General features: G+C 36.2%; 1 protein-coding gene across 1 annotated transcript in view; it reads right to left on the reverse strand.

Moving 5' to 3' along the window:
• LOC128857812 (SET domain-containing protein SmydA-8) overlaps nucleotides 1–14,265 on the reverse strand; it is a 39,382-nt gene extending 25,117 nt beyond the window's left edge. Inside the window, exon 1 of the mRNA XM_054093589.1 lies at nucleotides 13,108–14,265. Within this exon, the coding sequence (XP_053949564.1) occupies nucleotides 13,108–13,977 (870 nt within the window). The 5' untranslated portion in view covers nucleotides 13,978–14,265. The remainder of the gene's footprint in view (nucleotides 1–13,107) is intronic.
• Nucleotides 14,266–18,348: the final 4,083 nt, after the last annotated feature.

An 18,348-nucleotide genomic window follows, 5' to 3' on the forward strand; every position in this document is an offset into this window, starting at 1 on the left:
TAGACCACCCCAATTAAATTACATCATTTAACGAAACCTTTATCAAAATTTTGAACTTGGATACTCCCTAACCCTGCAGGCAGCTAAGTTTGCTTATACTCGCATTTACACTGTCGTACGTGGCGTATGCGCAATATTATAATGGAATTTACTTCCTTATTTACAATTTTATTACTTGACATATAGTATCATTAGCGTACCGACACGCAGGCACGCCTAAGCACACATATATACACTTATGTATGTACATGTATGTATATTTAGCTTTTACTTTGTTTTACACGCAAGTATTATTTTCATATGCGCAACTTAATGTTTTTTATCGAATTTTCCCTTTCATTTGATGGTACTTTGCACACGTGCGTTCAAGGCCTTTCAACAAGTTTGCCATCATTGCCCTTTAAGCATATGAGCCAACCCCACTCTCCTGCTTTTACAGTGCCACTGCATGTAAATGAATAAGCACAAATATTTTTCTAATTATTCTAAAAGGTTGGCTATGTTATTTCTATCTTGCATACACACATATATTTATCGACTGAGAGCGAGCACCAGACAAATGGAGAGCTTTAGCTTAAGAACTTTATAGCATGCGATATGTGAGAAAGCTGTGATATTTTGCTTCGCGAGTAGTAGAAAAATCGCATGCGATTTTATTTTACAGTGAAGCATATTTCAATTGTGCCAAGTTTATAAAAAAATTAAAATTTTTACTAAGTGTTAAATTTCTCATTTAATGAAAATGAATTCAAATAGCATAATTTGAGTTTGAATATAAATTAGCATTGGGTGAATGGATATCTTAAAAACAAATGTAAAAAGAAAAAGTGCGTGTAGCATAGTATATACACATAACAGAAGTGAAACTTTCAAGGCAGACAAAGAAAGAAGGAGAGACCCCAGAAAGAATGAGAGAGAGAGAGAGAGAGAAAAAAAGAATGTATATCTAAATAAAATCACAATATTTGCAGAGAATAAAATAGACAAAATTTACAAAAAACGGAGAATGGTCGACCGGTGTAGGTAAACGCCGGACACAAACCGTGGCAAGAACGTTCACTACTCCGAGAGGTTATCACCCGCAAAAACGCAGCGATTCCAGGATTGCAGCAACGGCACAAATTACCGCAAGGCAATACCAATAAATCCGACACCGGAATGGATAGCACTTTATAGTACGCACAAGCACTAGACAGGAAACGGAAATAAGCACCAAAAAGGAGGCACAAAAAAAAAACCCAAAAAAATTGGATCAAAAAACGCTCCAAGCAGTAGGCACCAAGGTAATATAACGCCAAAAAGTAAGCACCAAAAATATATTTCCTACAAGTTTGCACCAACAAACAATCGCCAAAAAGTAGGCAGTGTTATTTCTCACTAGAAATTATCAACCACAAGGAAAAACTCTGGAAAAATAGGCTAATGCGTATCTAAGATATAGCTCTCTCTCTCCTTTTCCTTTACGTTATATCTTTTTTCTCTCTCGCGGAACGAAAATGCCCAAAACGTTGCATAGCCTTGAAATTTTATTCTCCATTCTCGCTCGTCTATCGACGCCTAAGAAGTTTCACTTCAAAAAAAAAAAAAAATTAAGTCAACCTAATTATCAGCAATACAGCGCTATTATTATAGCAAAAGTCAATGAAAAATAACCAAAATTTATTTTGAAAAATCTTTAAATTGCAAACTTCGCATGCATCAAGCATCGATCTGATATATGGTAAAGTACGTAGGTTAATACTTTTGTTGTAAGATATGGCCATGCCAATGTGAATATGACAATTTTGGCATTGTCATCGTAAAACAAAGCATAAAAGACACCCATAAGTTAAAATTGGCAGAACTATTACGTTGTACATCCAAGGAACGACCTGTAGCTTGAGTTCTCATTTTTTGCCGAACATAGATTAACAGCAGTAGAGGCTATACTGGCCTTCTTTATCCGATTTTCAATATATAGTTGCCAATGGAGCTTGGAACCAAGCATCATTCCCAGATATTTAACTTCCGATGAAAGCGAGAAAACTTGGTTATATAATCTGAGAAGGATACAGGGTGGAGGTTTATATTTTCTGGTAAATGGATTCAGCTTCGTTTAATCAGAATTGACTGTGAGGCCGCAACTAGCAGCCCAGTGACTCAATGAGTTTCTCAAATCTCAGCCATGACTGAGGGAAATGATCCCGATACCATTAAATTCAACTCATCGGCGTATGGTTGTAACTTAACCCCACCCTTATTTAACATTATCACCAACTAGGCTAAAGAGAGGCAGAAGAACACCACCCTCCATCGTTCCCTTGTGCACGAATCTAGTGATTTTAGCCACTCCTACCTCCGCATTATTTTCCCTAAAGGCAGGCAGAGACGAGATCCAGGAACACATAAGTGTTTCCATCTTTAGTCTATCTAACGCAATGGCAATTGACTCCACCCTAACGTTATTAAAATCTCTTCCTATATCTATGAAGGCCGCCAAAGTGAATTGTTTGCACTCCAAACACTTTTCCTCAGCCCCTACCACCTCGTTTATGGCTATTTCAATAGATTTCCTCTTCAGGTAAGCATATTGCGCTGCAGATCCTTTGGATTCGATGTGCAATCGGATATGATAATCGGTCAATCTTTCACCTTTAGGGGAAATGAGGTAAGACTCATAGGCCAGAAATTCTTGGCCGAGTCGTGTCCGCCCAGGTATCAAAGTTGGTATGAAAGCAGGCCTTTTTATATTCTAGTTGGCGGGGATGTAATTAAAAGCGATGCACGCCTTGCAGATTTCTTGCAGGACAGAAACCACCGCGGGACTTGTTTTCTGACGCATCACAGGAGAGATAGCGTCAAAACCAAGAGATTTAAAGGGGAAAAAACTATAGACTGCCCAAGTGACTCCGTCAACAGACAGGATAGATTTCAGTGAAAGATCCAGCCTGTGGACTCATGTGGACAATGTCATATGAGGCAACAGAATTTTCCGGAAAATTAATATTTACCAGGATAGACAAGGATTATTCTACAGATTCAACCCCCACTCCCCGTCGTTGCTTTTTACAAGTGTTCTTCAGAAGTTGTCCCTCGAAAGAATCTGGTTCAGTCTGACAGAATTCTTCACGAATTCAATGGATCCGCAGTACTCTTTCCAAGAATTGCGTTTCATATATTTAATGGCTTTTTATATTCATTGAAAATTACGCGGTAAGTTTGAAAGTTTCATTCATTAAAAACCCTCCTAACCTTCGCTTTCAAGTCGATCAGCGTCTTGCTTCAACAGAAAAGAAAGTCTTACTTGTTAAAAGATACTGGACAAATGTCTAAGTGTTCACCCTGCTTGTTTAGTTGATCAGTTAGAAAATTTACGCCTGTTCAACTTCTTGTTGAAAACCCTATTGAACAGAAACCATTCGGTTCCTGTTGGGAGACATGGTTTTTCGAACATGAGCAACCTGTGATCCGAAAAGGAATTTATCTGAGAAACCTCCCAATTATCCACCCTAATCGCAGATGAATTAGTCGAAAGAGTGATATCAAGACTATCTTACCAACCGCATAATATTTCCGATGCTGGGAATACAATCGTATTGGTGTTGCTCCTTTTTCAAATAAGAAGATTACGGCTAATAAAAAAAGAGGGACCCCAATGGTATGCGTGGCATTTGCGTTACAGCCGATGAGGATGGCCTCTTTTCCAAATGTAAATGAGTCGCTTTGACTTTTGGTGATGAAGCGTCAACACGAGCCAACGAGTTTTGTGGGCTTTCCGAATTCAAACGAGGTGACGTTTTGCTACAGAATGAGTTTTGTTATTACGTCAGGAAAAACAAATGTTGCTACGAGTATATCTACATACTTTTCTTCCATATACAAAAATTCGAGCAATGACTTTGGCACTGAAAAGGCATCACACCTCAGCATAAAAAAATGTCAAAAATCAACGGTATTTTGGAGTCACTTAAAACTTTCACCACATTTCAATAAGCTATAAAACTAAATACCCAGAAAAATTTTATAGATTCTGGTTAAAATGTTGAAAGTTGTGATGAAATTTTGAACAATTTTGTACGAAGTTTGAAACTTTGCATTATATGGTTTTTGTTGTTTTATTAACTATATTTGTGTATTAAAAATAGTGTTGAAAGAAGCAATAATGGTGTAGGGTGCGAATTAATAGTGAATAGGGCAAGAATATATTATGAAAGTGGCAGGGATTACTGAGCGCAGTCTCAGCTATTACTTAAGGGGGAACGCCACTGTTGGGGGTCAAAAAATATTCGGTTTTTGGGAATTTTTTTTTTGTAAGTAGGAATGATTATTCGAGGATCGGGCAAAAGGTAATTTATTATATATGTATTAAACTATGTTGATGTAAATTTTTATTAAAAAATATTAAAAATTGACAAATTTATGTAAATAAACGTAACGCGCTAAAAAAAAATGACGTTATCTGGTGGCAGCGATACAGCAATGAATAATCATCCGAAATCAAAAAACCAAAAATTTTTATTAATCTACACAATAATGGCTATCGTTGTGCGTAGCCGTTTTTTATTTTTTGACAAAATGGTGTTGATTTGAATTTCGATATGTGTTTTTCACCATTTTTTTGATTTTCAACAGGCCCAACAAAATTTGTATTTTCAAACTTTTGAAAATCGGCTACTTACAACGATAGCCAATGCAATAGCAAACATTTTGAAAAAAAAGAAAATTAAAATCGGTTCATTAGAGTTCGGGGAATCGTTGCTACCGTATAAAAAAAGTCGTTGCGAGAAAAACGTATTTGAAATAAAGGATCGTATCGCTCACTTAAGTGCACATAGAATCGGGAATAAAGCGAATTTCGCTTTAAAATTTTTACCACATTTTCTTGAGTAGTTATACTAACAATTTAGACAAAAACATTTATTTTACAAACATTTTAAACAAAGAGTTTTTTTTACAAAAATTTTAAACCAAAATACATAAATAACTTTCTTCTCAGCGCAGACACATCAAATTTAGCGAAGTCCTCAACCATCTGTGCGGTAATAGCGCACACACAGCACAACCATCTGTGCGATCCTGTGCAGAAAAATGTGAAACATTGATGGCGCTCGAAACAGTAAGAAGGCGTTGTTCCTAAGCCACGATAGGTGGGCATTCCCAATATTTAGGACTGGTAGCGACAGGCCCACCCTGTCAGAAATCAATAGATTAACGAAACCAACGCAAGACAGGGCAACAAACAAGGAAAACAAACTTTCTTCTCAACAAATAATTTTTTTAAATATTATTTTGCCTAAAACATTAAACAAAAAATTGTAAAAGCTCTATGCCAAAATTTTCATTGTGAATAAATCTGAAAATTATTAATTTTTTTTTTTTTTAATTTTTCCATTCACTTTTATTATTCTCATGCCCCCAAACAAACCAATTTTTATATGAATTGATGCCAACGTCCGAAATACTTGGGTTACAAGGATTGGAATGTCTCAATAACTCAAGTTCTTGTTGTTGACATTCAAAAGTCGCACTTGTATCACAGTAGTACATGGCTAAGTACCTTTTACAAATACAATTTTTTTTTTTTTTTTTTTTTTTTAATAAAGAGTATAATAAATTGTAAATTCGTTTTAGAGAGCGCCAACAGAATTGAGTTCATATTGTGCAATCTTGGCCTTTTTGAAATTTGAAATTTTATAAATTTGTGGATGAGAAACATAAGTACCCAAAATAAATTATTCTTTCCGTGATTTATTTGTTTCACGTTCATTCGCCACACCAACACAGAAACATACTTAATACATACATACACTGATCGCTTGCTGACAACTGACTAACAGCTGCTCTCATTTGTCAGTACTTGCGCATGAATGAAGCTGTCAAACAAACGGCATAATCCCGCTAGCATGTGGATATGCAGGAGAAATTAGTGATAATGTTTGTGTGAATGTTTCAACGTTTGCGAAGTTTGCGCATGTCGCGGTGCCATTAATCGGCCCACAGTGAATTTGCAGAATTAGTTAGTGAAACTCTATGCCCACCTCCAATATAAAGGATATAAATGAAGAAAAGGTACTTGGTTTATTTTTCATTGTTTTTATATAATTTATTTTTTGTTTTTAAACCGTTTTAGTTTCTTTAGTTTTATGGCATTTTATTTAATTTAATTTTTTTATTTGCCATTTAATTGCAACAAATGTTAAATCTTGCATTCATTTTAAAACCATGGCTAATCTACTAAAGGTGGTATCGGTAAATCAGCTGACTTGTTTTTTTTTTCTTTCGCCGTGTTCACGTAGCTGTCAGCCCAGAATGAAACAAGGCGAATTCATTCTTTGTTTTCTACTTTGCAAATACTTTGCTTTGACAATCAAACGCATAAAACATTGTTGTTGGTCTAGTGCCACCACCTTTAGAGAATGCGCCTTGTTTTAAAACTAAGCTTAAAAATTTAATCACCGCCGATGCCGAACAGCGCGCAAAAGAGAATTTCCCGTTGCCCTTTTGACTGTCAGTTACAATACAAGCGCCTACTTGGCGTGAATGGTGGCTACCCAGCTTTAAACTAAGTACATTGATCAGGTACATTTCTCATGTCCTCAACAGTACTCAAATTTACTAAGACGTATAAACGTAAACCTGTGGCCCTTTGCTCCCTCGCGCAGTCGTAGGAGGAGAATGAGAAATTTTGGAAAACGAGCGATACCACATCCCTTTTTGGTAAATGGATGTTTTTTGACATCGACTAAATAAAAATTGCCTAACGCCACGTCATTCAGATCCGACATAAAAATTATTCAGAGGGGTTAAAAACTATGCCCACTTTTTATATATAATATTTAGACTAAATTTCCGTTCATCCCTCTGATGTTAAAAGTTATAACTCTTATTGTCTACAAGTTTGTTTGGTTCCAAAAATATTTTTGTTTTTTTCCCCTGTTAACTCCTCTCGGGAGCATAGGGCCTCGACAATGATTTTTGACAGGGTAGGTGATTAGCCTGCCGCTACCAGTCTAAGTAGTGGAATTATCCACCTGTCGTTGCTTAGGAACAACGCCTTCTTACTGCTTGGAGCGCCATCTGTGTCTCACATTTTTCTGTCAGAAGGATCGCACTGATGGCTGAAGACTTCGCTAAATATCGAGTGTCTGCGCTATTACCGTGGCCGCCCGCTTACTCTTGCTGGCGCCATTCATACAATACGTAACTGTGTGTTTTTTTTGTTTTTGTCTGTTTTTAGCAGCCACAATGCAAATAATGCGCAGACTATTGTGCGAGAGTAAGGATACAAAGGATAAGTTTTTGGGGTTGAGGAATGGAATTGGAGGATTTTTTTTTTTAAACAGGGAAAGTAGGTAAATTTGGAAAAGGGCAAGGACCGTGCTTTACGTGGAATTCGAACCCATAACCTCTGGGATGGCAGGCTAGTGCACTTACGCTAGACTACCGAGGCCAAAAATTAACAGCCAACCCAATTTCAATTTTATTGAAATATGCGTCGGGTCGAATTTAGCACTTCTTGCTTATATTTTCTTTTGTTTACAGGCAACTTTTTTCTTTCTATATAGTCGCTTCCGTATTAATTGCCCTATTTAGATTAATCTGACCTAACTTCTAATTTTTGTTTACAAAAGTTAACTGTTTTTAAACTCTCTTCTACCTCTCGCCCTAATTGATAATTAACACATGAGCTGAAAAGTTGATATTCTATTCATTAGCTACTTTTGTTATTTTGTTATTTTCAAAGCAATGGATTAAGTTTCGTGTTTTAATTTTAACACTCTATACCATTTAAACAAAGCAATGGCTTTAAAAGTGTTATAGGGACTCCGCTCCATAAGAAACAACAATGAAACCATGATTTGCTGAGCTCAAGTGGTCGTAAAGACACCCACTGCGAGCAAATGAGGTGGTAACACTAGAAAACATAAAAAAAAAACCACAAAATCGTTTTAAATGATCGAAAAGTGAAGTTGCGTGAGCTAACTGACATCGTAAAGATATCAAAAGATCGCCTAGGTTATATATTCCATGAGCATTCGACTATGAGAAAGCTCTGTCCAAAGTGTGTGCCGCGTCTGTTCACTATTGACTGTGCATTAAGACAACGCACCGTGTCCCAAGTCAGTCAAAACAATGGCAAAACTATATGAATTGAACTTCGAATTGCTCCCACTCCCAGGTTGTCTCTGAAACTTAGGCCTATTTTGAAGCAAACAATAAATGGTTTTACAAAAGTGGTATTGAAATATTAGAGCTGCGCTGGAAGGATTGCATTGTTCTTGATAGAAATTACATTAATAAGTGAAGCTAATTTTGAGAAGAAAAAAAAGTGTTTTCTTAGTAAGACACGGAACTTTTCCGTCCATGCGCAACATTTTTTTTATCTTATTACCAATGGAGCTATGAAAAGTCTAAGTGTGTCATAGCGACAGCCACCCTTCCTACGAGTACCTACCTTTGGAAGGAAGACCTGCTATGTGAAAATAGCTGCCAACAAAATATAGGGTGGTTAAATTTTAAGGGCCGATTTTGAAAGTGAACCACACCTAAACGTCAAGTTTTTCTGCATTTCATTTGACATTTTTGAGTCTCAAACTAACTCAATCTGAACTATGGAAAGATACACAATCGAGCAACGCGTTAAAGTTATTCAGGCTTATTATGAAAACGGGCGTTCAAATTAAAATGCATATCGCGGACTTCGTGATTTTTTCGGTCAATTTAATCGTCCAAATGTGCGTACAATCGGAAAAATTGTGCAAAAGTTTGAGCAAACCGGGTCTGTAGGAGTTGTGACAACACCAGCTCGTACAGCTCGTACTGCAGAAAATATAGCTGCTGTTCCCGATAGTGTGGTTGAAGAGCCGTCCACCTCAACTAGTCGTCGTGCCCAACAATCGCACCTTTCACGCTCGTCATTGATGGACATTATGCATAAAGACGTGTATTCACACGCTTACAAGGTGCAATCGACTCAGGAACTAAAGCCTCTTGACCATTTCAAGCGTCGTCAATGGTCAGAATGGTGGCAGGAAATGGCAACAGTGAATGACCAATTTTCGAAGAAAATCATCTTCAGTGATGAGGCACAGTTTCCCCTCAATAAGCAGAATTGCCGCATTTGGGCGAATGATAACACAGGCCGACAAAATTTAACCAACATTCAGACCCAGAAACCAGACTATATATTTCCGAAGGTTTATGATGCGCTGAATCCAAATCTGGCCTCAGAATTGCTCTATTAGTTTGAGTTTTCGAGATATCCTAACCTAAAAGTGCAAAAAACCCCATTTTTGCCCATATTTGAGGTTATGTAGCCTTGCAGATGTTTTCTTTCACCAAAATTAAAGGATGGCATCTTTAAATACAATCCTTCTTTTTTCAAATGGCGTTTTGTTTGCTCAAATATCATTTTTTTTCGCAGAGATATCGCATTTTGAAATTTTCATGTTTCGAAATTTTCCTACACCTGAAAATCGATTAAGATAACATAGACATGATATATTCGATTACTAATTTTCTTGAATTGAGTCTTATTTTTCTTAAAATTTTGTCTCACACCATAAGTGTGCTGACTCACCACATCCCTACACTATCTAACCTTTGGGTACCGAGTCACACACAGCCCTAACCCCTAGAAACCACCCCTATCATACCGCGAGCAGGCTAACCCACATAACCGCAAGCAGGCTTTCCCACAAACTCCAAATTTACATACTATTAATCCATATATTTCAGGCCCTCAAACCCAAGAAAATTAGTAAGCGACTATATCATGTCTATGTTATCTTAATCGATTTTCAGGTGTAGGAAAATTTCGAAACATGAAAATTTCAAAATGCGATATCTCTGCGAAAAAAAATGATATTTGAGCAAACAAAACGCCATTTGAAAAAAGAAGGATTGTATTTAAAGATGCCATCCTTTAATTTTGGTGAAAGAAAACATCTGCAAGGCTACATAACCTGAAATATGGGCAAAAATGGGGTTTTTTGCACCTTTAGGTTAGGATATCTCGAAAACTCAAACTAATAAATTAATTTTAGTTATCAATCCGAATTTTGCATGGACAGAGAAGCAGATATTAGTTTAAATTATTTCGGATACTTTTCCTTGTAGACTAGTGTAATCCAAGAGTGATTGGCGAAACACCAATGCACCCAGAACGAGTGACTGTTTTGTGCGGTTTATGGGCCGGCGGCATCATTGGGCTGTATTTTTTCCACAATGAGGCCGGTCAGGCAGTTACTGTGAATAGTGCTCGCTATCGTGCGATGATAACGAACTTTTTATGGCCCAAATTGGAAGATATGGATGTGGACGATATGTGGTTTGAACAGGACGGTGCCAAAGCTAACGAAACATTTGATGGCCGAATAGTCTCACGTCGCGGCGATGTCAATTGGCCGCCAAGATCATGTGACTTGACACCGTTGGACTTCTTTCTTTGGGCTTATTTGAAAGAAAAGGTGTACGTCGATAAGCCAGCAACAATTCAAGAGCTAAAGGATGAGAAAATTCGGCACATTAACGGCATAGAACCTCAATTATGCCTCAGCGTCATCGAAAATTTGGACCATCGGATGGAGGTGCGCCGCCGAGGCCGTGGCGGCCATTTGGCCGATATTTTGTTCCTTTCGTAATTGAGCCATACAAGTACAGGGTGGCTGATGAATTTTGCTACATTAAGAAACTCAAATAACTTTTTTTTTAGTGTATGGAATTCATTTATTTTTTTTCAAGTTGAAGGTCATTAAATTTTATTAAATGTAGCTTAACTAGTTTTAAAAATAATTGAATTTAAATGCCCCCCATGCTCGTTGACACAAGTGCGGCATCTTAGTAAAAAGTTGTTCATTGCTGCTTTGAGAGTTGCGACAGGAATAGCCGCAATTGTTGCCCGAATGGAATGTTTTAGTTCATCCAAATTTGTTGGCTTTGTTTTATAAACTTCTTGTTTACATAAACCCCACAAGAAAAAGTCAGGTGCAGTAAGGTCAGGCGACCTGGGGGGCCAACGAAATTCGGAGTTTCTTGAAATCAGTTTATTGGGAAATTTTCGTCGCAACTCTGTCATAACAGTCTGGGCTATGTGAGACGTTGCCCCATCTTGTTGAAACCACACAGAGTTGAAAGGAATCCTCTTTCGGCGTAGTTCTGGATAGAAAAATTCTTTCAGCATTTTCAAATAACGGTCTCCAGTAACCGTAACGGTGTGACCATTTTCTTCAAAAAAATAAGGCCCGACAATACAGCGTGAAGAAACCGCACACCACACTGTCACGCGAAGAGGGTGCAATTCCGTCTCGTGGAGTATCTGTGGGTTAGAAGTACTCCATATTCGGCAATTTTGTTTGTTCACATTGCCGTTTAAATCGAAATGGGCCTCATCAGACATGAGAAGGCAGTTTAACATGTTTTGGTCTTCTTCCACCATTTGCAGGATCTTCTGGCAAAATTCTAAGTGAATCGGCAAGTCTGCTGCATTCAGTTTGTTAACCATTTGAATTTTGTAGGGAAATAAGTCTAAATCTTTGTGCATTATTGTTTGCAAAGACTGTCGGCTGACACCAAGTTGAGCAGATAAGCTTCTTGTTGAAACCCTTGGATTGCTTTGTATAGCTGCAGCTACAGCAGCGATCGTTTCCTCCGTCCGAACTGGTGGGTTTCGATGATAAGGCCTTCTTGCGACTGTTCCTTGCTCAGCAAAATTATTCACCAGTCTCATTATGGTCCATCTGCTCGGGGGATCGCCGCCAAACATCCGCCTGTACTCTCTCTGTACCAAAACTACGGACTCCAGTGCGTGATAGCGGCGGACTATCCAAATTCTTGTTTGCGTGTCCCAGTTATCCATTTTAATAAATTTTAAAGATCAATCTGCAAATTAAAACAAAAATGGAACAGATAACTTAAAAAGAAAAAAAGTTATTCAATTTTTTTTTGGTAGCGGCTTTCATCAGCCACCCTGTATTATCATAATAAAGAGAAGTGACAGTAATTTCCTAAAAAAATTGTATTTTTTTTCAAAATCAACACCGGCCCTTAAAACTTAACCAACCTTTATAACAAAAAGAATGTGCGTTACTTTCTGAACGCTTGCAAATCAGCTGGTCGTAAACAGAAAATACTAGCGCCTACCATTGAGTATTTTTTTTTTTTGAAATGCATAGAATACTAAGTTTTCAATGGATGTTTCAAACTTGCCATGATATAATTGATCCCCACAATAGTGAAAAATTTAAGAAATGCTTGCTTTAGAATCGATAAAAGTGTGTTTTCATATAAAACATTTTTTAAAATCCTATAGATTCTTGAGCTAGAGATATGAATGCGTTGTTTTTTTTTTTTTAAATTGCATCAAAACACGAAACTTAATGTTTAACATATAAAATATACTAAATCGATTAAGAGAACATATTTATTTTGTCGCTTCCCACTGTGCAGCAATTAATTTCGACCATGTGCGCTACGCTGTCTAGCTTTGAGGTTGTGGTTGTGGCGTGCGCCACACGACCCGCCAAGACAACAATGTGATGTAGTCATCACAAATTGCTCGATTTCTTTGCAGTGATAAATCAACAGGTGTGCGCTTATTTTGCATCGTTTTTTTAAACGCAGTGTTTTTGAATTTCCTTTTCTTGGCATAGCATGAAATACAAAAAATCAAGGAGAATAGATTTTGATGAGTTGTAGGAATTTCCTTAACAAAATTTGTGCGAAATTTTTTAACAATAGAAGCAGAAGAAAATGTAGTCTTAGGAAGAAATTATATAAGTTTAAGTTATTTATACTATGCAGAGCTGGCTGGTATCATTCATTTTAATAGTTTATTGCTCCATGTATTTTAGTTGACTAGAAAATTTTGCTACGAATATTTTTATTAAATTTCTCTGGTTTCTTTGTATTTAGAGGTGCAGGCAAGTATTTAACTGTAGGCATACACAGTGTCACATATTTCACACGCCCACTTTGGCTGAATTTAATAATTAAAAAAATCAAAAATCTGAATCTTTGTGTAGAAGAAAACTTGATTAGCGTAAAAAAAAACTTTTTTTTTGGTATATTTTTTTTTGTAAAAATCTTTCACAGTTGAATAGCAAATTTAATTACCCTCCCATAACTCACCGTCGGATCCGAGCAGCGCTTGCAGCTGCACACAAAGTGTTTGGTAGCACGAAGAAAAAGTTGACGCGATAACGTATTCCACAAGATTTTCGTATATGTCGCTGTGATCTCCTCGCCTTGCGCTATATCGCGCGCCGCCGTCACCACAATTGTCTGTCCATCCTCGAAGTGATGTGACGAGTTCGGCGTACAATTGTGATTCATAAATCCTGCCAATGCGAAGAGCCCGCGTACCATTGTCTCATGGCCATCCACAATACTGCGCACCTCATAGGCATTCGTATTGCACGCACACACAGTGTGATAGGCGTAGCTCAGCCTATCCTTGTCCTGGGGGAAATTTTCAAAACATTTCGCTGCGCGCTCCACTTCACGCAGATAATATTTATCACTGTTAACCTGCATGGCCAACAATAATTTACGCTTCTCCGGCGCCAAAAAGTAGCAACGCACAACACTCAATATGCGCAACGAGTGCGGATGTACGCGCGTTGTATCCTTGGGCCGCCACGAGCGAAAGAGTTTACAATCCATTGCATGGCGCTCTGACTGACCGCATGCATTACAAATTGGTAGAGAACAGCCGGCAGCACAGAGTACTTGCTCCATGGGGCCCTCGAGCAGGCGAAAACATATCGTACAGGTATTCAAGTTCGTATCGTTGGAGGCAGTGGGACCATTGAGTAGCGCGCTCTCGCGAAATATCAGCTCACCGCTTTTGATGTCACGTCGCGCGAACACTCCGCGCCCGGAAATCGGCGAATCGGTTAGCACCCACGAGGGATCCGCGCCGCGTAATTCTCCCAAATGTAGGTCAATCAGTTGTGCCACCTCCGTGGTTGGTATGGGGGGAACGTTTGGTAGTGACATTTTTTTTTTCTTTTTGTGCCAATTAAGTGCAAAAAGAGTTTATTTAAAATAAGCTTTAATTTTTTTTCACCTTTTTCACTTTGTGTTTTTTTGTTGTTGCTCGTGGTCGTGTTATTAATTAATTAATGCCTGGCACATGTTACGCGTTCGCCTGTAATGATGCTACTAGTTGCAGCTAATTATTTTAATTGTTGATTGTGTAAGGATTTAAGAACAGTCGCGGCCAAATCTCTGTATGTTATCTTTGTATGCTATTTTGGCAACTAAACCACGGCATTACTCAAACGAGACTAATAGCTATGCTAGCTGGTACTGCAGCCATTCACAACGGTTACCAACGTGCCGTTGTCTGTTTCTAACCTTAGGTAATCTTATAAGACCTCCGCGCTCTCCCAGTTGCTGTGATTTTATTTAGTTCATTTCGATTCACTTTGGTTGCAAATAGTGAGTTAAACAGCCAAATCATCATCAAAGTCGACTCACTTCCTGACGTATGTTGCACGCTACGCCGGAAAGGCGGGGCTGGTGTCTGACAGGGGCTGCGTGAAAAAAATATTTAGCGGGGTTTTACCATTATATGATTTGAGTTCAAAATCAAAATTCAAAGTGGCAGCGCTGCAATGCTATAATTGTGAATTAGGTGTGCAGCAAAAACTATTATTCTTCATTAGGAATATCTCTATATATAAAGGGTGGTTAAGTTTCAAGGGCCGGGGTTGATTTTGAATAAAATACAATTTTTTTAGAAAATTATTGTAATTTCTCTTAATTATGATAATACTGGTATGACTCAATTACGCATAAAACCAAATATCGGCCAAATGGCCGCCGCGGCCTCGGCGGAACACCTCCAACCGATGGTCCAAATTTTCGATGACGTTGAGGCATAATTGAGGTTTTTCTATGCCGTTAATGTGCCGAATTATCTCATCCTTTAGCTCTTGAATTGTTGCTGGCTTATCGACGTACACATTTTCTTTCAAATAACCCCAAAGAAAGAAGTCCGACGGTGTCGTTGACGTTTAGGTGTGGTTCACATTCAACATCGGCCCTTAAAATTTAACCACCCTTTATTTACATACACAAATGTATAAAAATATATGTATGTGTGTGTACATGAAAAATGTGAAAATTTCAAAAACCACTATACAACCACTTTTTGCATTTGAAATCGTATTTTTCCTGAAAAAATAGTTTGTTAAAAAATTTATTTTTGCATGGTGATGCCACCTATTTAAAAAAGTTATTTATTAAATAACAGAAAAAATATTATATTACAGTATGAGTATGAAAGTAAATGTATTTAAAGATACTTTAATCCAGAAACTATTTTTATAGCGTTGCCACCTAATTTTTATTTAAAAACTCTAAAATTAAGTACTAATGCATAGGAGTCAAACGAAGAGCGTTTCATCAAAGAAATAAAAATAAATTTTTTTAAGACGTTGCCACCTAATTTTTAAGGGAAAAATATACATCAAAAGACATAAAACAAAATCTGTTCACAATAAGAAAGAAAGCTTTAATAAAAAAAAATGTTATGGCGTTGCCAACTTACTTTATTTACTATTTACACAGCATAAAAGAAAGCCAGTTGAGTAACTTTGTAATCTGAAAATATTTGCATAGTGCTGCCACTTAATTTTTAATGCACAAATATAAATGATTTACAAAAATGTATAGTTTATTAGGATTTGGGTATCTAACAAAATGTGTGTCAAAGGAAAGAAGAATGTTTTAATTAGAAAAACGTATGTATAGAGTTGCCAACTTACTTAATACGAAAATGTTTATTATGTACACAACAAATTTAAGTAATGGCCTGTGAGCATCACATAAAATATGGCATATAATGCTTTAAAAATATTTTTGAATGGCGTTGCCACCTTTTCTTTAATGCACAAATATAAATTAATTACCAAATGTATAGGTTATTAGGATATGGGTATCTTTTGAAATATGTTTCAAAAGAAAGAAGAATGCTTTAATTAGAAAAATGTATGTTTAGAGTTGCCAACTTACTTAATTCGAAATGTTTTATTATGTGCACAGCAAATTTAAGTAATAGTCTATAAGCATCACCTAAAATATGGCACTTAATGCATTAAAAATATTTTTGAATGGCGTTGCCACCTTTTTTTTAATGCTCAAATATAAATGAATTACAAAATTGTATAAGAATTAGGATATGGGATCTAACGAAATGTGTTTCAAAGGAGAGAAGAACGATTTACTCAAAAAATATAATATATGTTTAGAGTTGCCAACTTACTTTTAATACGAAAACTTTTAATATGTACATAGCAAATTTAAGTAATTTTCTATAAGCATCACGTAAAAAAATATATATAATGCTTTAAACATATTTTTAATGGCGTTGCCATCTTATTTTGAATGCAATCATTACAAAAATGTTTTAGATATTAGGAACAGGGTATCTATTGAAATGTGTTTCAAAGCATAGAAGAATGTTTTAATTAGAAAAATGTATGTTTAGAATTGCCAACTTACTTTTGATAGGAAATTGTTTGTTATGTACATAGCAAATTTAAGCAATGGTCTATGAGTACCACGCAAAAGATGACATGGAATGCTTTAAAAATATTTTTGAATGGCGTTGCCACCTTTTTTAATGCACAAATATAAATTAATTACAAAAATGTATTAAATATTAGGATATGCGACCAAAAGAAATGTTTTCCAAAAGAAAAAAGAATGTTCTAATCAGAAAAAAAATGATGGCGTTGCCACCTTATTTCTAATGCAAAAATATAATTTGTTTATGCTTATGAAATGTAGGGTGTTAAATAATGCATTAAGCTGAAAATATTTTTCAGCTTAAGTTTATGGTGTTGCCACTTAGTGTTATTTTCCATTAACTAAAAAATTAATATATAAATTAATTAGAAAAATTAGTTAAATAAGTTCAAAAGAAAGACATTCTGTATCAATTAAAAAATGCTCTTATATCGCGTTGCCTATTAACTTTTAACGCAAAAGCGGTAATTAACTATAAAGACAATTAAATAATAAGATATAAGTATTCGCAAAAATTGATTACGAACGTTTCAAACACTGTTTTTTTTTTTTTTGGTATTCTCACCGTTTTTATGGAAAAGTAAAATTTAATCATAAAATTTATTTACTTAGCTGTTAAGATATGAGTATGAGGCAAATCAGAATGTTTTAATCAGAAAATATTTTTTGAGTGGCCCTGCCACATAGTTTTAATGTAGAAATATATTCCGCCATTTTTTTTGTTACGCATACTGGCACTAAGATGATTAAATTTGTAAATGTTTTACAAAAAAGAAAAAAAGAAACAAATTTCAGCCATATTTCTTAGAGCATTTTTTAGTATACTTTGAAATAGGTGAATACTTCGTTTTTACTGCTCTGTAATGATAGCAATATGGTAACACTATGCCGAAAATGAAATGGATACCAAAGTGCACATTCACAGCACCCTTACACTTACATTACTATTTGGCTCTGGTAAGATGAAGATCTCCCCTAACCAATATCTTGAATGATCTTTTGGTAAAACATAAAGAATTCGGAAAAAAGTTTGGATAAAAACTAAATGTTTCATTCGGTTTTTATGATATCTTCCAAATAGAAAACTTTTTTTTTGTAATTAAGTAAATAAGCATTTGAGGAAGCTTAAAAATTCTCTTTAAAGCAGAAAATTAGTAAATGTTTCTATTAAACTTAGTTTTTTGAGCAATTCACATGGAATAATAAAATCAGTGCCATAATTAGCCCTTTCACAATGCCATGCCTCCTTACGATACAGCCACTGTTTTCTCGTATAATTTATTTACTTTGTAGTTTGAAATGGATTTACGCGAATGTTTTTATGAATTCATTTCCAACAATTTAATGGATGTGTAGACTTGGCCGAATTTATGTGGGCGCGTGTATGTAAATAAATATGCACATGTATGCCTATCTATGTAATGGGTGTATTTTTAGAGGAGGTATGGAATTTGCAAAATTTTCGAATACTTTGACTGCTTTTGCGAGTGTTTATGCATGAATTCTGGTATGGCACCAACTCGTCTACCGGCGTGCGTCACTTTTTATGGGCCTTATTAGTACAGTTCAGTTATTTCGCAAAAAGTGATCTAAGGGAGCTAAATTGCCCTATTTAGGCGGGCAATTTTTGGGCCCATTTGCGAGTCCGTTCATTGCGCATTCGTTACACGGAGAAAATGCGCAATACTACAGTGAAAAAAAGTCAAAAATCAGGGAGACTTGCACTGTTTTATCCTAAAACTTAATTAACTCTAAACTGTGTACCGGAATTTGTCTAAAAATGCTAACAAAAACTTTTGTAAGTTTTTTTTTTTTTGTAAATTTGCCGATTTT

Source organism: Anastrepha ludens, chromosome 3 (genome assembly GCF_028408465.1).
Source record: "Anastrepha ludens isolate Willacy chromosome 3, idAnaLude1.1, whole genome shotgun sequence".
In the NCBI taxonomy this organism is placed as follows: domain Eukaryota; kingdom Metazoa; phylum Arthropoda; class Insecta; order Diptera; family Tephritidae; genus Anastrepha; species Anastrepha ludens.